The sequence below is a fragment of the Schistocerca americana genome, chromosome 2 (assembly GCF_021461395.2).
Source record: "Schistocerca americana isolate TAMUIC-IGC-003095 chromosome 2, iqSchAmer2.1, whole genome shotgun sequence".
Taxonomy (NCBI): Eukaryota; Metazoa; Arthropoda; class Insecta; order Orthoptera; family Acrididae; genus Schistocerca; species Schistocerca americana.
Window position 1 is genome coordinate 337,721,844 of NC_060120.1, and position 15,226 is coordinate 337,737,069.

The 15,226-nt window shown below is 45.5% G+C and overlaps 1 protein-coding gene across 3 annotated transcripts in view; it reads left to right on the plus strand.

The window, feature by feature from the left end:
* Window positions 1-12,080: 12,080 nt before the first annotated feature.
* Window positions 12,081-15,226, plus strand: part of LOC124596567 (ski oncogene) — a 629,377-nt gene continuing 626,231 nt past the window's right edge. For all 3 annotated transcript variants that reach the window (XM_047135751.1, XM_047135753.1, XM_047135752.1), the window contains exon 1: window positions 12,081-13,158. In XM_047135751.1, the coding sequence (XP_046991707.1) occupies window positions 12,196-13,158 (963 nt within the window). In that variant the 5' untranslated portion in view covers window positions 12,081-12,195. The remainder of the gene's footprint in view (window positions 13,159-15,226) is intronic.

Genomic DNA, 15,226 nt, shown 5'->3' on the forward strand with positions numbered 1-15,226 from the left:
GATTGGCACTCAGTTATCCATGTATGGCTCCTTGCAAGTTTGACATTACACCTCGTGCGTCCCATAGGTTATCCACTAATGCTTGTAACAGCTTCGTCACTGCAATCCCCTTTTCCAATACTTGTATACTTCTTCTCTTGCTTGCGATACTCTCAAATTCTGATTAATCACGGCCCTATCGTAGACCATTACTCTACCCGTAAATTTCAATAACAACCGTGTATCGTTAAGTACTTCACTCTCCCAATTCACCATCTGTGTTGCGTACCACTCTTCTGCCGTCTTACTACCCTCTGCCAACTTCTTTATTGCTTCTACAGCTTCGTTTAGTTCTCTAACATCACTCTCATCTGCCCTTCCAAATACAGTCTTCAGATTTTTTCTCCAACGTCTAATCTTTTCTCTTCCATCGTGTATGTGGCACAACTTCCACTGCCTATCTCATTTGTTCTCGCAGTGGCTGCTAGGATCTACGCAGTTTATCACACTCGCCTGACACTTCCTTGAGCACCCTCTTTCTCTTAGCACTTTGTCAAAGTCCGTCGAATACTTCTTCTAACCTCCTCGCCTTATTCTTCATTTCCCATGCATTAAAAAGTACTTTTAGCGCCCACTGATGGCTGATAACTATCACTTCCTCTAGTCTCAAGAACAGCAATCCTCCTGCCAAGTGCTGATTCTGCAACGCCTTCACCCCAATCCAGGCAACGAAATGCAATACTACTACGACTGCCATTCCTACCCTCAAAGTATACCTGAGGCTATCCATAAGCAAATATATGAAAAGAATCATCCTTCATTTTCTTGAGCTTAACTCATATGGTACTTCTTGCACAGGCTCAACTACATCTTTTTGTCTCCTCTTCCTTCTCTTCGCTTTCTTCACTGGCTATACCCTTTAAACTACTGAAAACGACTCTGGACTACCTCTAGAACGTCGTAGACTATTGCCATTCTTGTTGGCAACCGAAGCTTCACGTTGACCGGCGAAGTGGTCTCCACCACCTAATAGCATCGTTGACACCACGTGATGAACTTCGCATTCCCTTTCGGCGTATAAGGAAAGAGTAACATCGCCGATTGCCCTACTTTATACTGCTGTAAACTTTCCGCACGTTTCCCTGATTCCTCTTGCTTCCGTAACGCCTTCGTTAGCACATTTTGCACACGTTTCCGTACTTCTAGTACTGCTCTCGCAAACTCACGGACCGACTCCCATCTTTACTTTTATCTGTCTTTATCAAATGGAATAACGATGGCATTTTCTGACCATACACCACATCATCATCGTATTAGGACAACCCAGTATTCGTGTGTACTGTAAATTACACGCTGACACGACATACCTAAGATATAAATCCCAATCTTGGTGATATGCGTTCACATAGTAACTTAACATTTTCCTAATTGTCCTACGTACCCACTCCGTTCTACAGTTGGCCTGTGGACGAGGAAGACTAGTTCTTAACTTCTTCACATGCAACAATCAATCCAGCTCCTTCAATAAGTCCAATATGAAATTCATACTCTGGCCTGTAATTATCGTACATGGCACTCAAAATTTCAACATCCAGTTGTTAACCATTGCTTGTTCGAAAGTCACTGCGTGCTGGTTTCTCACAGTAACGAACTCCATGTACTGATCTATTATAATTAATATGAATCAGCACACTCACATACAGTGCACAATTCCTCGAGTATTGATACACATCCACTTTCCTTCCCCTCCGTCAATATCTTGCGGTCATTCTCCAGTTAGTTGCCCTGCACCCTCCACGATCAGATAACGCGTGTTCATGTGCTTCCTTTATAACTACCTCTTTAAGCTTCGCTGGTACTACTACTCGCATCCCTAGTCTCATTTCTTTGCACAACATTGTATCACATGAGCTACACTGTGATTGCGCCCTGTACTATTCGCAGTCACTGTCAGCACGCTGCACTGCCTGCCGTTCCACAAGACCGTGGCTCACAACTTTCAACACTGCTACCTTCCTGCTTGATGCACCTGCATTCCTGTGCATCTTCTCTAGTTTCTGCACTACTTCGTAGCCGAACTCGCTAAGTCTCAGGATCCATCTTGTCAGCCTGCAAAGCAGGTCATCCAGTCGCAGTAACCACTTCAAAGCACCATGGTCGGCCACTATTCGAAAGTTTTTCCTATACAAGGGCGACGTTCTTGAGGACAATATTACAGAAATGGAAGAGAATGTAGATGACGATGAAATAGGAGATATGATACTGCGTGAAGAGTTTGACAGAGCACTGAAAGACCTAAGTCGAAACAAGGCCCTGGGAGTAGACAGAATTCCATTAGAACTACTGATAGCTTTGGGAGAGCCAGGCCTAACAAAACTAACCATCTAGTGAGCAAGATGTATGCGACAGGCGAAATACCCTCAGACTTCAAGAAGAATATAATAATTCCAATCCCAAAGAAAGTAGGTGTTGACAGATGTGAAAATTACGGAACTATCAGTTTAATAAGTCACAGCTGCAAAATACTAACGCGAATTCTTTACAGACGAATGGAAAAATTAGTAGAAGCCGACCTCGGGGAAGATCAGTTTGGATTCCGAAGAAATGTTGGAACATGTCAGGCAATACTAACCCTACGACTTACCTTATAAAATAGATTAAGGAAAGGCAAACCTACGTTTCTAGCATTTGTAAACTTAAAGAAAGCTTTTGACAACGTTGGCTGGAATACTCTCTTGCAAATTCTGAAGGTAACAGGGGGAAAATACAGGGAGTGAAAGGCTATTTACAATTTGTACAGAAACTACATGCCAGTTATAACAGTCGAGGAGCACAAAAGGGAAGCAGTGGTTGGGAAGGGAGTATGACAGGGTTGTAGCATGTTATTCAATTGTATATTGAGCAAGCAGTAAAGGGAACAAAAGAAAAATTCGGAGTAGGAATTAAAATACATGGAGAAGAAATAAAAACTTTGAAGTTCGCCGATGACATTGTAATTATGTCAGAGACAGCAAAGGACCTGAAAGAGCAGCTGAACGGAATGGACAGTGTCTTGAAAGGAGGATATAAGATAAACATCAACAAAATCAAAGCGAGCATAATGGAATGTAGTCGAATTAAATCGGGTGATGCTGTCGGAATTAGATTAGGAGATGAGACGCTTAAAGTACTAAATGAGTTTTGCTATTTGGGGAGCAAAATAACTGATGACGGTCGAAGTAGAGATATAAAATGTAGACTGGCAATGGCAAGGAAAGCGTTTCTGAAGAAGAGAAATTTGTTAACATCGAGTATAGATTTAAGCCTCAGGATGTCTTTTCTGAAAGTATTTGTATGGAGAGTACCCATGTATGGAACGTAGCCATGTATGGAAATGAAAAATGGACGATAAATAGTTCAGAGAAGAAGAGAATAGAAGCTTTCGAAAAGTGGTGATACAGAAAAATGCTGAAAATTAGTTGGGTAGATCACGTAACTAATGAGGAGGTACTGAATAAAATTGGAGAGAAGAGAAGTTTGTGGCACAACTTGACTAGAAGAAGGAATCGGTTGGTAGGACATATTCTGAGACATCAAGGGATCACTGATTTAGTACTGAAGGGCAGCGTGTAGGGTAAAAGTCGTAGAGGAAGACCAAGAGATGAATGCACTAAACAGATTCAGAAGGATGTAGGTTGCAGTAGGTACTGGGAGATGAAGAAACTTGCACAGGATAGAATAGCATGGAGAGCTGTATCAAACCAGTCTCTGGACTGAAGACCACAACAACAACAACAATATAACATCCAAAATACCTGACACCATAAATGAGGCTCAGTATCTCTTTTCCTGTCAACGAAAAGTTCTTCTGTGCCACATTCAGCTAATTCGACATGTAGCCTACAGGATGTTCTTCATCAGTTAATCTCTTGATGTAAAACACGCTGCAAGGAATGATCAGGTGTGTCACACTGAAGGATAAACTCTGGAAATACTAGAACCAAGCTTCATGTCAAACTTCTCTTTAAATTTTCAAGCTCGCCCTGACACTGCTCTCTCGACACGAATTTCACACCTTTCCTTAGATACTGCATGAGTGGTCACGCCACGTCAGCAAACCGTTTCAAGAATTTTCTGTAGTAGTCTGGAATCATGAAAATGGAATGTAGTTTCTTAATGGTATAGATTGCATTAGCCTTGGTCTGTCTTTATTCTGCCTTTACAAACTATACAGTGTAAATAGGCTACCTCCTCCAATGCAAACGATACTTCTCTGTGCTCAAGAGATGCAGCTCTCAGTCAAACACCTTCTTCAGATGTTGTCTATCCTTCTCTGTGTCTTTTGAAAATATGATGATATCATCTAGGTAAGCTAGAAACTGGTGCAACCTTAGTCAGTACACCGTCCAAAACCTCTGAAATATTGCAGGTACATTTTTCAAACCAAACAACATTCTCACGAACTAATAGTGCTCCCATGGTACCGAAAATGCTGTCTTTGGCTGGTCTTCTGGAACAATCTCCACTCTGAACTGAAACCGTCGTAGGACGGAAACAGTACGTTTCCAGACATAGGTTCCTATTCAAAATATTATATATTCACTCTCCTCTGAAAGTCCTAGACGTTTGTAATGGGAATTTCCGAACAACCTGTATAACCAATCTGAAACCTTCCGGTGTCTCCAGGCCTCTTCCGCATATACAACCTTCTTTCATGATTCTTAAACCAAGTGTTGGCCATGATTTAAATATGTTCTGTGACAAAATTCTAACAGGCGGCTTCCTCTTTTATTCCTTACCCTAGTCCACATCCACTTACAATTTTTCCTTCTCTTCCTTTTCCTACTATTGAATTCCAGTCCTCCACCACAATTAAATTTTCGCCTCTCTTAACTATCTGAATAATTTCTTTTATCATCATACATTTCATCAACCTCTTCATCATCTGCAGAGCTAGTTGACATATAAATTTGTACTACTGTTGTGGTTGTTTGTTTGAGTCTATCTTGGCTACGATAATGCGTTCACTATGCTGTTCATAGTAACTTACCCGCATCCCTATTCTCTTATTCATTATTAAACCTACTCCTGCGAGCCGCTATCCCTGTTCAAAACTACCTCTTGGTGGTACGTTCTGGCCGCGGGGCTTACTGAAAAACTAGGAAGAAGGACTCTGAGCAGAAAATAATAATTTAATTGTTTTCACGAGGGAAAGCAATGTGGCATTTACTACTAAAGTGGCGCCATAAGGTCACAAAACCACATGAACGACAAATTTCTCTCTCCTATTGCGGGAAAGGAACAAACTGGGAGGCTAAAAATTTTTTTGCTAACTGTTATGTTGGAGTTGAGTTTCTAAAATTTCTTGGACACCACTATCACAGTAGGAGATTTGTTTGTCTTAAACGTGATTAGACGTCACGATTTAAGAATTCGTCTTGCAGCAGAGGGCACATCCATGACCGAGCAGGTTTGGAGATTTGCATGTGGAAAATATACCTTGGAATGATTACACACCCAAGAGCGGTTATGCATTTCAGGGGGGCACCTTATTGAAATGATCGGCATTGTTTGCTTATCCATTCCTTGTGGCTTTTGTCTAACAGTTCTAAACACAGTTACCTTGCCCCAGTGTTCACTCTTTGTATTTACTTCTTTGTTTTTATTTTATTAATCTCGTCAGTTCATGTTTCTTTTGTGTGTGTGTTCGCAAAGAGCGAAATAGATTGTGTTTAATTTGGACCAATGTTATTAACTGAGTAGATAGATAAACTATCCAGCTGTTAATCATCAGGAATATTGCAAGAACCAACACCCACAACTCACTTCTCTCATTGTGCGACCAGTCTGCAACAAATTCAGTTACGTGTCTGAGTTCATAGGGAGCGATCTGTCTCTCGGTAGGGCTGGCTGTAACAGATCACAAAAGCCACAAAAGGTTCGTGATCTCGAGTGTACGTCTTGCATGGAATCATTGGAGATTACGTAAATGGTCCATACTTCACTTGAGAAACTACAAACAAAAAACATGAAATGTGGCAAGCCACTCTCTCACTTTGTTGGTCAGATTAATATTCATATTTTAGATCATGATCTCCGTGTTTCCCAGTTCTACATTTAGTATGTGTGGCTTATAACTTCGTTACACGAGAAAACTGTGAGCAAAATGTTCTTTTAACTGCATGTGTAGCCTGTAGAGAACTTGTACCCAAGGAGCTATAGTGGAGGCGATGGAGAACAGGGAGAAAGATGGACTGTGGCCCATAAATGGTGTGTCCAGCGACCTGACCGTGCAGATGACTCAAGGAAGCAGCGCTCTGTGAATTGTACCAGCAGAGGGGCCCTGGGCCGTGGCACTCCACTCTTCCCACTTAGAGTCAGGACAGGAGGCCGCCGGCTTGCAAAACATTTTACCTGGGACAGCTGACAGTCCGGTGTGAAGGCGGCCAGATGGTGGAAAGTAGGTGGAGGGACTCCTGTAATCTGAGCTTTTGTGCAAACGGTGGGATGGTCATAAAACTATAAGCATTCTCATGTTAGAAGCTGGAACGATCGGATCAGAACAGCTGGTGCACATGTTTAGTGGAGGCAAGACTGTCACTCCCCTGACACCAGGAAGTCGCCAGCTTCATTTAGAGAGCAGAAAAAGACATACATTTCACAGCCTTCCATTAGAAATTGGAAATGGTCAGCCTGGAAAGATTACATCTCTTCATAAATGAGGGGCTGTGGTCGCATCTAGGTAGACGTGGCCACGCTTACCGTGAGAAATACACCTTCCTAGTCTAAAATCTTCTTTTTTCAGATGGGAGAGATTTTGAGTTGCCGATTGACTCCCCTTAGGATATGCAAAGCAGAGGCTTGCTCCCCCCAGCGTGGGAACCCTGGTGCTGTGTCAGGATTAGGTGCTAGGCCAGCAGAACAGTCAAGAGGGCAGGAAAGTCCGATTGGTTTGTTCAACGTGGAGCGGGGTTTTACTGCTAAGTCGGCTCCTGTACAAGGCTTGGTGGAAAGTGATTGTGATTCTTTGCCTTCTTCGTCTTCTGGACCTCTCCCGGTGGAGAATTTCAGGCCTCACCCTAGTGGGTGGGACTTGTGGTATGCAACTTGTGGTGGACATATTGGGTGTATACAAAAGGGTGTAGCCCACGATTTGAAGATTGTTGAGAAGATAATTCTTTTCTATATGCAAAGAAAATAACATTTAGCATCAATGGTAAAGCAAGCGACCTCTAGCACACACGCACGATTTCTTACTAAAGTACTACCTCTTCTTCTACAGGAAGTACGACTTATAATTCGTAGACATACATCGAGGTGACAAAAGTCATGGGATACCTCCTAATATCGTATTGAACCTCCTTCTGGCCAGCGTAATGCAGCCACGCGACGTAGCGTGGACTCAACAAGTACCTGAACAAATACTGAGGAATGCTCCCTCTATAGCCGACCATAACTGAAGAACTGTTACCGGCGCAGGATTTTGTGCACGAACTCGCCTCTCGATTATGTTCCATAAATGCTCTATGGGATTCATGTCGGGCGATCTGGGTAGCCAAATCATTCGCTCGAATTGTCCAGAATGTTCTTCAAAGGAATCGCGGTCAATTGTGGCCCGGTGACATGGCACATTGTCGTCCATAAAAAATCCATCGTTGTTTGAGGTCTAAGGCTGCAAATGGTCTCCAATCAGTAGAAAATAACAATTTCTGGTCAATGATCTGTTCAGTTGGACATTAGGACATACCCATTCGATGTAAACACAGTGCGTATTATTATAGATCCACCATCCAGCTTGCGCAGAGCCTTGTTGACAACTTACCCTACCGTCAGATCTTACCAAGTGAAATCGAGACTCATCTGACCAGGCCACGGTTTTTCAGTCGTCTGGAGTCCAACTGATATGTTCACGAGTCCAGAAGAGGCGCAGCACGCTATGCCGTGCTTGTAGCGGAGGCACTCTTGTCGGTCGCCTACTGTCACAGCCTATTAACCCCAAATTTCACGCCACGGTCCTAACGGATAAAAACGTCGTATGTCCCACACGGACTTCTGCGGTTGTTTTAAATAGTGTTGCTTGTCTGTTTGCACTGACAACTCTACACAAACGTCTCTGTTCTCGATCGTTAAGTGAAACCATCGGCCATTGTGCGTGGTGAGAGGTAATGCCTGAAATTTGGTATTCTCAGCACACTCTGTGAATCACGGAATGCTGAATTCCCTAACGATTTCCGAAATAGAATGTCCCAAGCGTCTAGCTCCAACTACCATTCCACGTTCAAGGTCAGTTAATTCCCGTTTTGCGGCCATAATCACATGACATCGGGAGTGGTATGGATTTGGGGCGGGTGTGTTGGGGAAGGGGAAGGACGTCACCTTGGAGTGTAATGAGGAACGGTTGCCACCGCCGTAGCTGGGTGGTGGAACGACTACGGATGTTGAGGTCGGCGGCAATCACGCAGGAGGAGAACGTACGGTCGATTTGGGAAAGGATGTCGAAGGGAATAGGGGCAGAGGGGTGGACATAGATGGTGGCGCAGGTAACGGTAAGGCCGGGGAAGAAGAGAGTGAGGATCAGGTGTTCCGTAGGGTCAAGAAGGAAGTGCTGGAGCCAAACAGGGATCTGGCGGTGGGAGCCAATGGCTACCCCACCACGCGCTATCGGGAAGTGAAGGTGGTGGGGCGACATGTATACGAGATGTTGGGACTGGAGAAAGGTTTCGTTCAGGAGGAAGGCATCCATGCAGTGGGTCATGAGGGTATGCATAAGAAGGTTCTTATTACCACATATAATCACATTAATGTCTAAGAACAGATGATAGCTGCGCCATTGCACTGCTCTTTATACCTCGTGTATGCGATGCTACAGCGATAGGTAGGTCCTGTATGAGCGCACCGCTAGCCGATGACTTTGGCCACCTCGGTGCGCACGGTGCCGGAGGCCCGGCTCACGTGCCTTGGGAAGCGCTTATCCAACTCTTTTCTGGTCAGGCACTGGATAGGGTGTGATTGTGCTATCAGTCGGCTTGCGCTTTCGCCTGCTTTGACGCTACTGGTTTTTTTCTCTAGAGTAGACTCATAGATGAAGTTTACGCACAAGTTGCGACGATCCAAAGGTATTTAAAACGTCGCATTTTTTGCAGCATGTGCAATGATGTGGAAGGAATCTCTTCTGTCTGTGCTAGAAATCCTTGTACCAGTGACTGCATACGTGTGTTGCACTAGACGATGAGCATGTCGAAAACTTGATGACGTGAATGGAATTTTAAGGAAGTGTTTATACCACATACTTTTGTTATTCCCTTTTTGTTACTATCACTGATGTAATTTTGCAGTATAAGTCATAGTGCGGAGCCATTTTTTGATTTCCTGTTGCACAAATTCATTCAATTTTTGACGTGCATCTTTCAATACTCTGGCAGAAACAAGAGCAGAACTCTTTCCGTAGGTAACTTTCGAATCATCTTTAGATGCCACGTCCTTAGCCTAGCAGTTGGAGTATCGGCCCGACGACATGTGGCCAAGAGTGATTAGTATAAGATTTAAATCAAACTTTTCTCAGTTATTACGTTTATGTAAACAGACTCTCTTAGTTGCCGTGAGCTGTAGCGCACCATCACCCGCACAGCACGAACCGCATAAGACAACAATCGTTTTCATATTCAAAACAGATAAATCAAAAAAGTTTTCGATAGCGCTGAGCCAGTCAAACAGTATTTTTTTGAAAGAAAACACCGCCATTAAACTGTAAACTGTATATTTCTGTATTTTTCTTGTGTAGAATCTAGATTTTGGCTTTCACGTCATTATCGAGTGCAACGTTATTGACCATTAACATCGTTTTGCAGTGTGTTGTCCAGGATGACAAATACACAGTTCAACACATTTGCTTAACATTGATAGAAATAGTACAAAATTAAGGTCTTGCAGGAATGCAGCAGATTATCGTACAAGCACGTTGTATCTGGTAAAGTCAGACCAAGGCAGGTAAATTTTTAGTTTTTACTATTAAAAACAGTCTTGATCACAAATTATTTATTGCGGTGACTGGTTTCGAGCAGAACTGTGGTCATCTTCAGATCTATGAGTAAGAACCTCCTTCTGGTGGTAAATTTACCACCGGAATAAATAATTTCTGATCAAGACTGTTTTTGATAGTAAATATTTGTAACAACATTGATCACTGTTCACTCCCACAATGAATTCAAAAGCAATAAAATTTTAGTGATCAGTTTCCCGATTGGAAAATATTAGATACAGGCTCCCAGGTAGATGCCATTTTCCTTGACTTCCGGAAGGCGTTCGATACAGTTCCGCACTGTCGCCTGATAAACAAAGTAAGAGCCTACGGAAATATCAGACTAGCTGTGTCGCTGGATTGAAGAGCTTTTAGCAAACAGAACACAAAGTGTTGTTCTCAATGGAGAGACGTCTATAGACGTTAAAGTAACCTCTGGCGTGCCACAGGGGAGTGTTATGCGACCATCGCTTTTCACAATATATATGAATGACCCAGTAGATAGTGTCGGAAGTTCCATGCGGCTTTTCGCGGATGATGCTGCAGTATACAGAGAAGTTGCAGCATTAGAAAATTGCAGCGAAATGTAGGAAGATCTGCAGCGGATACGCACTTGGTGCATGGAGTGACAACTGACCCTTAACACAGACAAATGTAATGTATTGCGAATACATAGAAAGAAGGATCCTTTATTGTATGATTATATGATAGCGGAACAAACACTGGTAGCAGTTACTTCTGTAAAATATCTGGGAGTATGCGTACGGAACGATTTGAAGTGGAATGATCATATAAAATTAATTGTTGGTAAGGCGGGTGCCAGGTTGACATTTATTGGGAGAGTCCTTAGAAAATGTAGTCCATCAACAAAGGAGGTGGCTTACAAAACACTCATTCGACCTATACTTGAGTATAGCTCATCAGTGTGGGATCCGTACCGGGTCGGGTTGACAGAGGAGATAGAGAAGATCCAAAGAAGGGTAGCGCGTTTCGTCACAGGGTTATTTGGTAAGCGTTACGGAGATATTTAGCAAACGCAAGTGGCAGACTCTGCAAGAGAGGCGCTCTGCATCGCGGTGTAGCTTGCTGTCCAGGTTTCGAGAGGGTGCGTTTCTGGATGAGGTATCGAATATATTGCTTCCCCCTACTTATACCTCCCGAGGAGATCACGAATGTAAAATTAGAGAGAATCGAGCACGCACGGAGGCTTTCCGGCAGTCGTTCTTCCCGCGAACCATACGCGACTGGAACAGGAAAGGGGGGTAATGACAAAAAATGGTTCAAATGGCTCTGAGCACTATGGGACTTAACTTCTGAGGTCATCAGTCCCCTAGACTTAGAACTACTTAAACCTAACTAACCTAAGGATATCACACACATCCATGCCCGAGGCACGATTCGAACCTGCGACCGTAGCGGTCGCGCGGTTCCAGACTGTAGCGCCTAGAACCGCTCGGCCACCTCTGCCGGCGAGGTAATGACAGTGGCACGTAAAGTGCCCTCCGCCACACACCGTTGGGTGGCTTGCGGAGTATAAATGTAAATGTAGATGTAGATGTGCAATACGAGATGACAACGCACAGTACTTTGAATTGTAGCGCGACTGGACCCTGTCAAATGGCTATGATATTTCCCGCCACATCCAGGTTTACGATTCGCGTAGCTCAGTACATAACTGTGAAGCTAACAAAAAATGCACGGGAGAAATTGTGCTCTATCGAAAAATAGCTCCAACGGGGAACTTGCGTAACGCTGCATTGCGTGACACGTAGATGTATCGGTATCGCGCTAGTGGGCAGCAGGTGTTGCTGCGACGGAAGGGGAAAGGGAAGTCGGCGCCGGCAGACGGGCACGGCGCTGCGAGACGACCGACTCCCCCGCCGCCCGGCTATCCCCCTCCCCTGCCCCGCCAAACGGCAGCGCCGCGAGCGCAGCACGGGCTATTTTGACGGGAAGGTCACGACGGCGCGCCCGGTCTGCCGCCCCCCGCCACCCGTCTGGCACCACCGGCCCAGGCGTCGCCGGGGAGGGGAGAGCTGCGCGCGCAACTGTCGGGCGCCGCTGGAGGGGGGAGTGACGAGACCAGACGCCGGTCTGCCGCCGCGCCTCTCAGACATGTTTGCGACCGCGCCCGCGACGCAATGCGCGACTGCGTCTCTCGCACGGCGATGAGTAGCGACAGTAGCAGCGAGGCCTGCCAGTGAGTGCTCCCGCGCGCCATGGAGGCCGCAGCAGCGGCGGCGGCGTCGTCGTCGCCCGCGCCCTGCTCCCCGCACCTGAAGAAAGTGCTGAAGACGTACCAGTTGAGCGCCGTCAAGAGCCTACACGGACCGAGCACGGTGCTGGCGTCGGCGGCGGCGGCGGCGGCCACCGTGGGCGACGACGACGACGACGAGGAGGACGACCGCCACCGGCGCAGGGGCGACGAAGAGGCGGCGTCGACGTCCTCCTCGGACGCCGGCGGATTCCGGGCGCCGCCACCGCTGCCCATCCAGCAACCGCCGCTGCTGACGGCGCCCGACCAGTCGTGCAGCGAGCGGTCCGAGACGGTGCTCGAGGGGGAGACGATCGCCTGCTTCGCCGTGGGCGGCGAGAAGCGGCTGTGCCTGCCGCAAGTGCTCAACTCGGTGCTGCGCGACTTCTCCCTGCAGCAGATCAACCAGGTGTGCGACGAGCTGCTCATCTTCTGCTCGCGCTGCACGCAGGACCAGCTGACGGAGCTGAAGGAGAGCGGCGTGCTGCCCGCGACGGCGCCGTCGTGCGGCCTCATCACCAAGACGGACGCGGAGCGGCTGTGCTCGGCGCTGCTGCACCGCGCCGGCCTGCCGCCGCCGCCCTGCGTGCCCGACCTGCTCTCCATCAAGGTGTACCACGAGTGCTTCGGCAAGTGCAGCGGCATCTGCACGCCCGAACTGTACGCGCGCGGCAACGCCTACTGCATCGAGTGCGCAGAGTGCCACGGCATGTTCTCGCCGCAGCACTTCGTGTGCCACGCGCACCGCGCCCTCGAGAACCGCACCTGCCACTGGGGCTTCGACTCCAGCAACTGGACGCGCTACCTGCACGCGGCCGAGGACCAGGCAGAGCACGAGCGCCTCTCCAAGCTGCTGGACGCCTTCAAGGAGCAGGCGTCCAGCGGACCGCCCCCGCAGCCGCCGCCCGCCTCCCTCAAGCGCAAACAGGTAAGCTGCCAGCCCGACCCGCACGTGTTGTTTCGCAGCCGTCACTGTGCAATGAAACAGGCGTGCCGCCGACTGTACATTTGTGTAGCCACTGTCTGTAACTGCATTACAGTTTATACCGGTGTTTAAAATCCGTCTTCGCAACTACTAAAAACGCTTATACTTTACCGTACGTGATATGTTTTGTTTATTAAACGTAATGCGTGGTCTGGAATGCAACATTATTTACAATTTTGGTTTGCTTTCTTGTTCGTTACAAAACAGATTGAAGTGTAATTTTTACGTACAGTCTTTTTGTGTAACTTTGTACGCACACCTGGTGTCGTCTGCATGTACATATTCTAGGTGTTTCTGCGTTGGGCACAAATGTTTTTGGGCTAATTTCACGTAGTCTTGCAGCAATACACAATTCTTGGCGTGAAACATGCCGCTGCTGCAAACCGATATGAAATTAAGCCAGTTAATTTCTTGAAGGCTAGCCAGAATTGTAAATAATGTTTAATTATATACCACTGACGATGTTCCAAATGAATAAAGCGAAACGCTTACGGTAAAGTAAATTAAGTATGTAATGCCTTCAGATATGCTTGCCACCTTCCTCCAGTTACGATGTAAACGCTTAATTGTCCTCTGTGCGTACTTCTTTTTGTTTGTGATTTTCTTGTTGTGCCACGTCATATTAGTATTTATCAGTGGGTTTTTCATCATCTATAAATAGAATGAATGTTGTTGTTGTTGTTGTTGTTGTTGTTGTTGTTGTGGTGGTGGTGGTCTTCAGTCCTGAGACTGGTTTGATGCAGCTCTCCATGCTACTGTATCCTGTGCAAGCTTCTTCATCTCCCAGTAACTACTGCAACCTACATCCTTCTGAACCTGCTTAGTGTATTCATCTCTTGGTCTTGCTTATAATGAATATACTAATCATTTGCTAATAATTGCATGTTTTATGTTGTTATTGCAGTTATAACAGTAACTTAAGCTATTTAGCAAGTATTGCTAGTATTAATACGCGTTGATGCTGTCTACTCTAGTAACTAATGGCTTTTCTTACTTTCGATACTTCCTCAGCCGTTTTTTACCATTAAGTTCAATGAGCGAAAGATATTGCGTTAAAATTCATTTTATACAGCTATTAGTGTGGGCGCATGTCATAACCGTTGACCTATATTTAAGGCTTTTAACTAACGCGTTCTATGACTTTTAGTCAGTAGAGTGCACTGCTAATTGTATTGCTCGCATGTAATAATTCTCTTAAAGTTATGGTCCACCCAGGCAAGCTACGCACAGGTTCATTTATTTCTGTGGTTCAAGTGCTATTTATCAGAAAGAATCGTACAACGTCCCATCGACTTAGAATTCCTGAGAGAGTCAGCGCTAGCGCGGATGCTTGGATATGGGATAGTACCGTCTGGCGTGTTTTAAATTGCTATAATATCAGTAGCCCTTGCAACGGTTCGTTCAGTACACATATGCAAAAAACTTTCATTTCTCTGTTCATAGCCTTAATAATATTTACAGCATGAGAAAATATTTTACTTAACATAATAAATATGATAATATCATGTTAAGTTTTCCACCAGCCGAAAAAAGCATTCTGAACCGGACCTACATGCCACAATTAAATTAGGAATCCGCAACATAGCTCAAGACGGCTAGATAAAGTTTTGAACCTGACATTTCTCTAATAGCGGTTCGTTATCTTGTCCGCTGCTGTACCTCCCCTGTATTTGGAAGCTGAGTGCCCTCCGTCGCCTAGAATTTGCGTTATATTCGCCTTTTTATATGATGTTTGTAATAATATACAGAGCGGTTTGTCTTGTTGTTACGTCTCTGAACTTATGCCGCCACACAAGTGTATTACTAATACGTGGTTACTGTTATACTTAGTGTCTTACGACAAAAGTTCTTTACATTTTCGACATGCTACAATTGCGAGGTTCTAACAGAAATGTTATGTACTACATAATGGAAGAAAACCGATGCCAAGAGGTATCTAGCCAGCCTCTCTGTCTTTGTACACTGTATTTCCAGCTCGAGCGTCTCTTGGTGTCGCGCCAGTGTCAGCCCA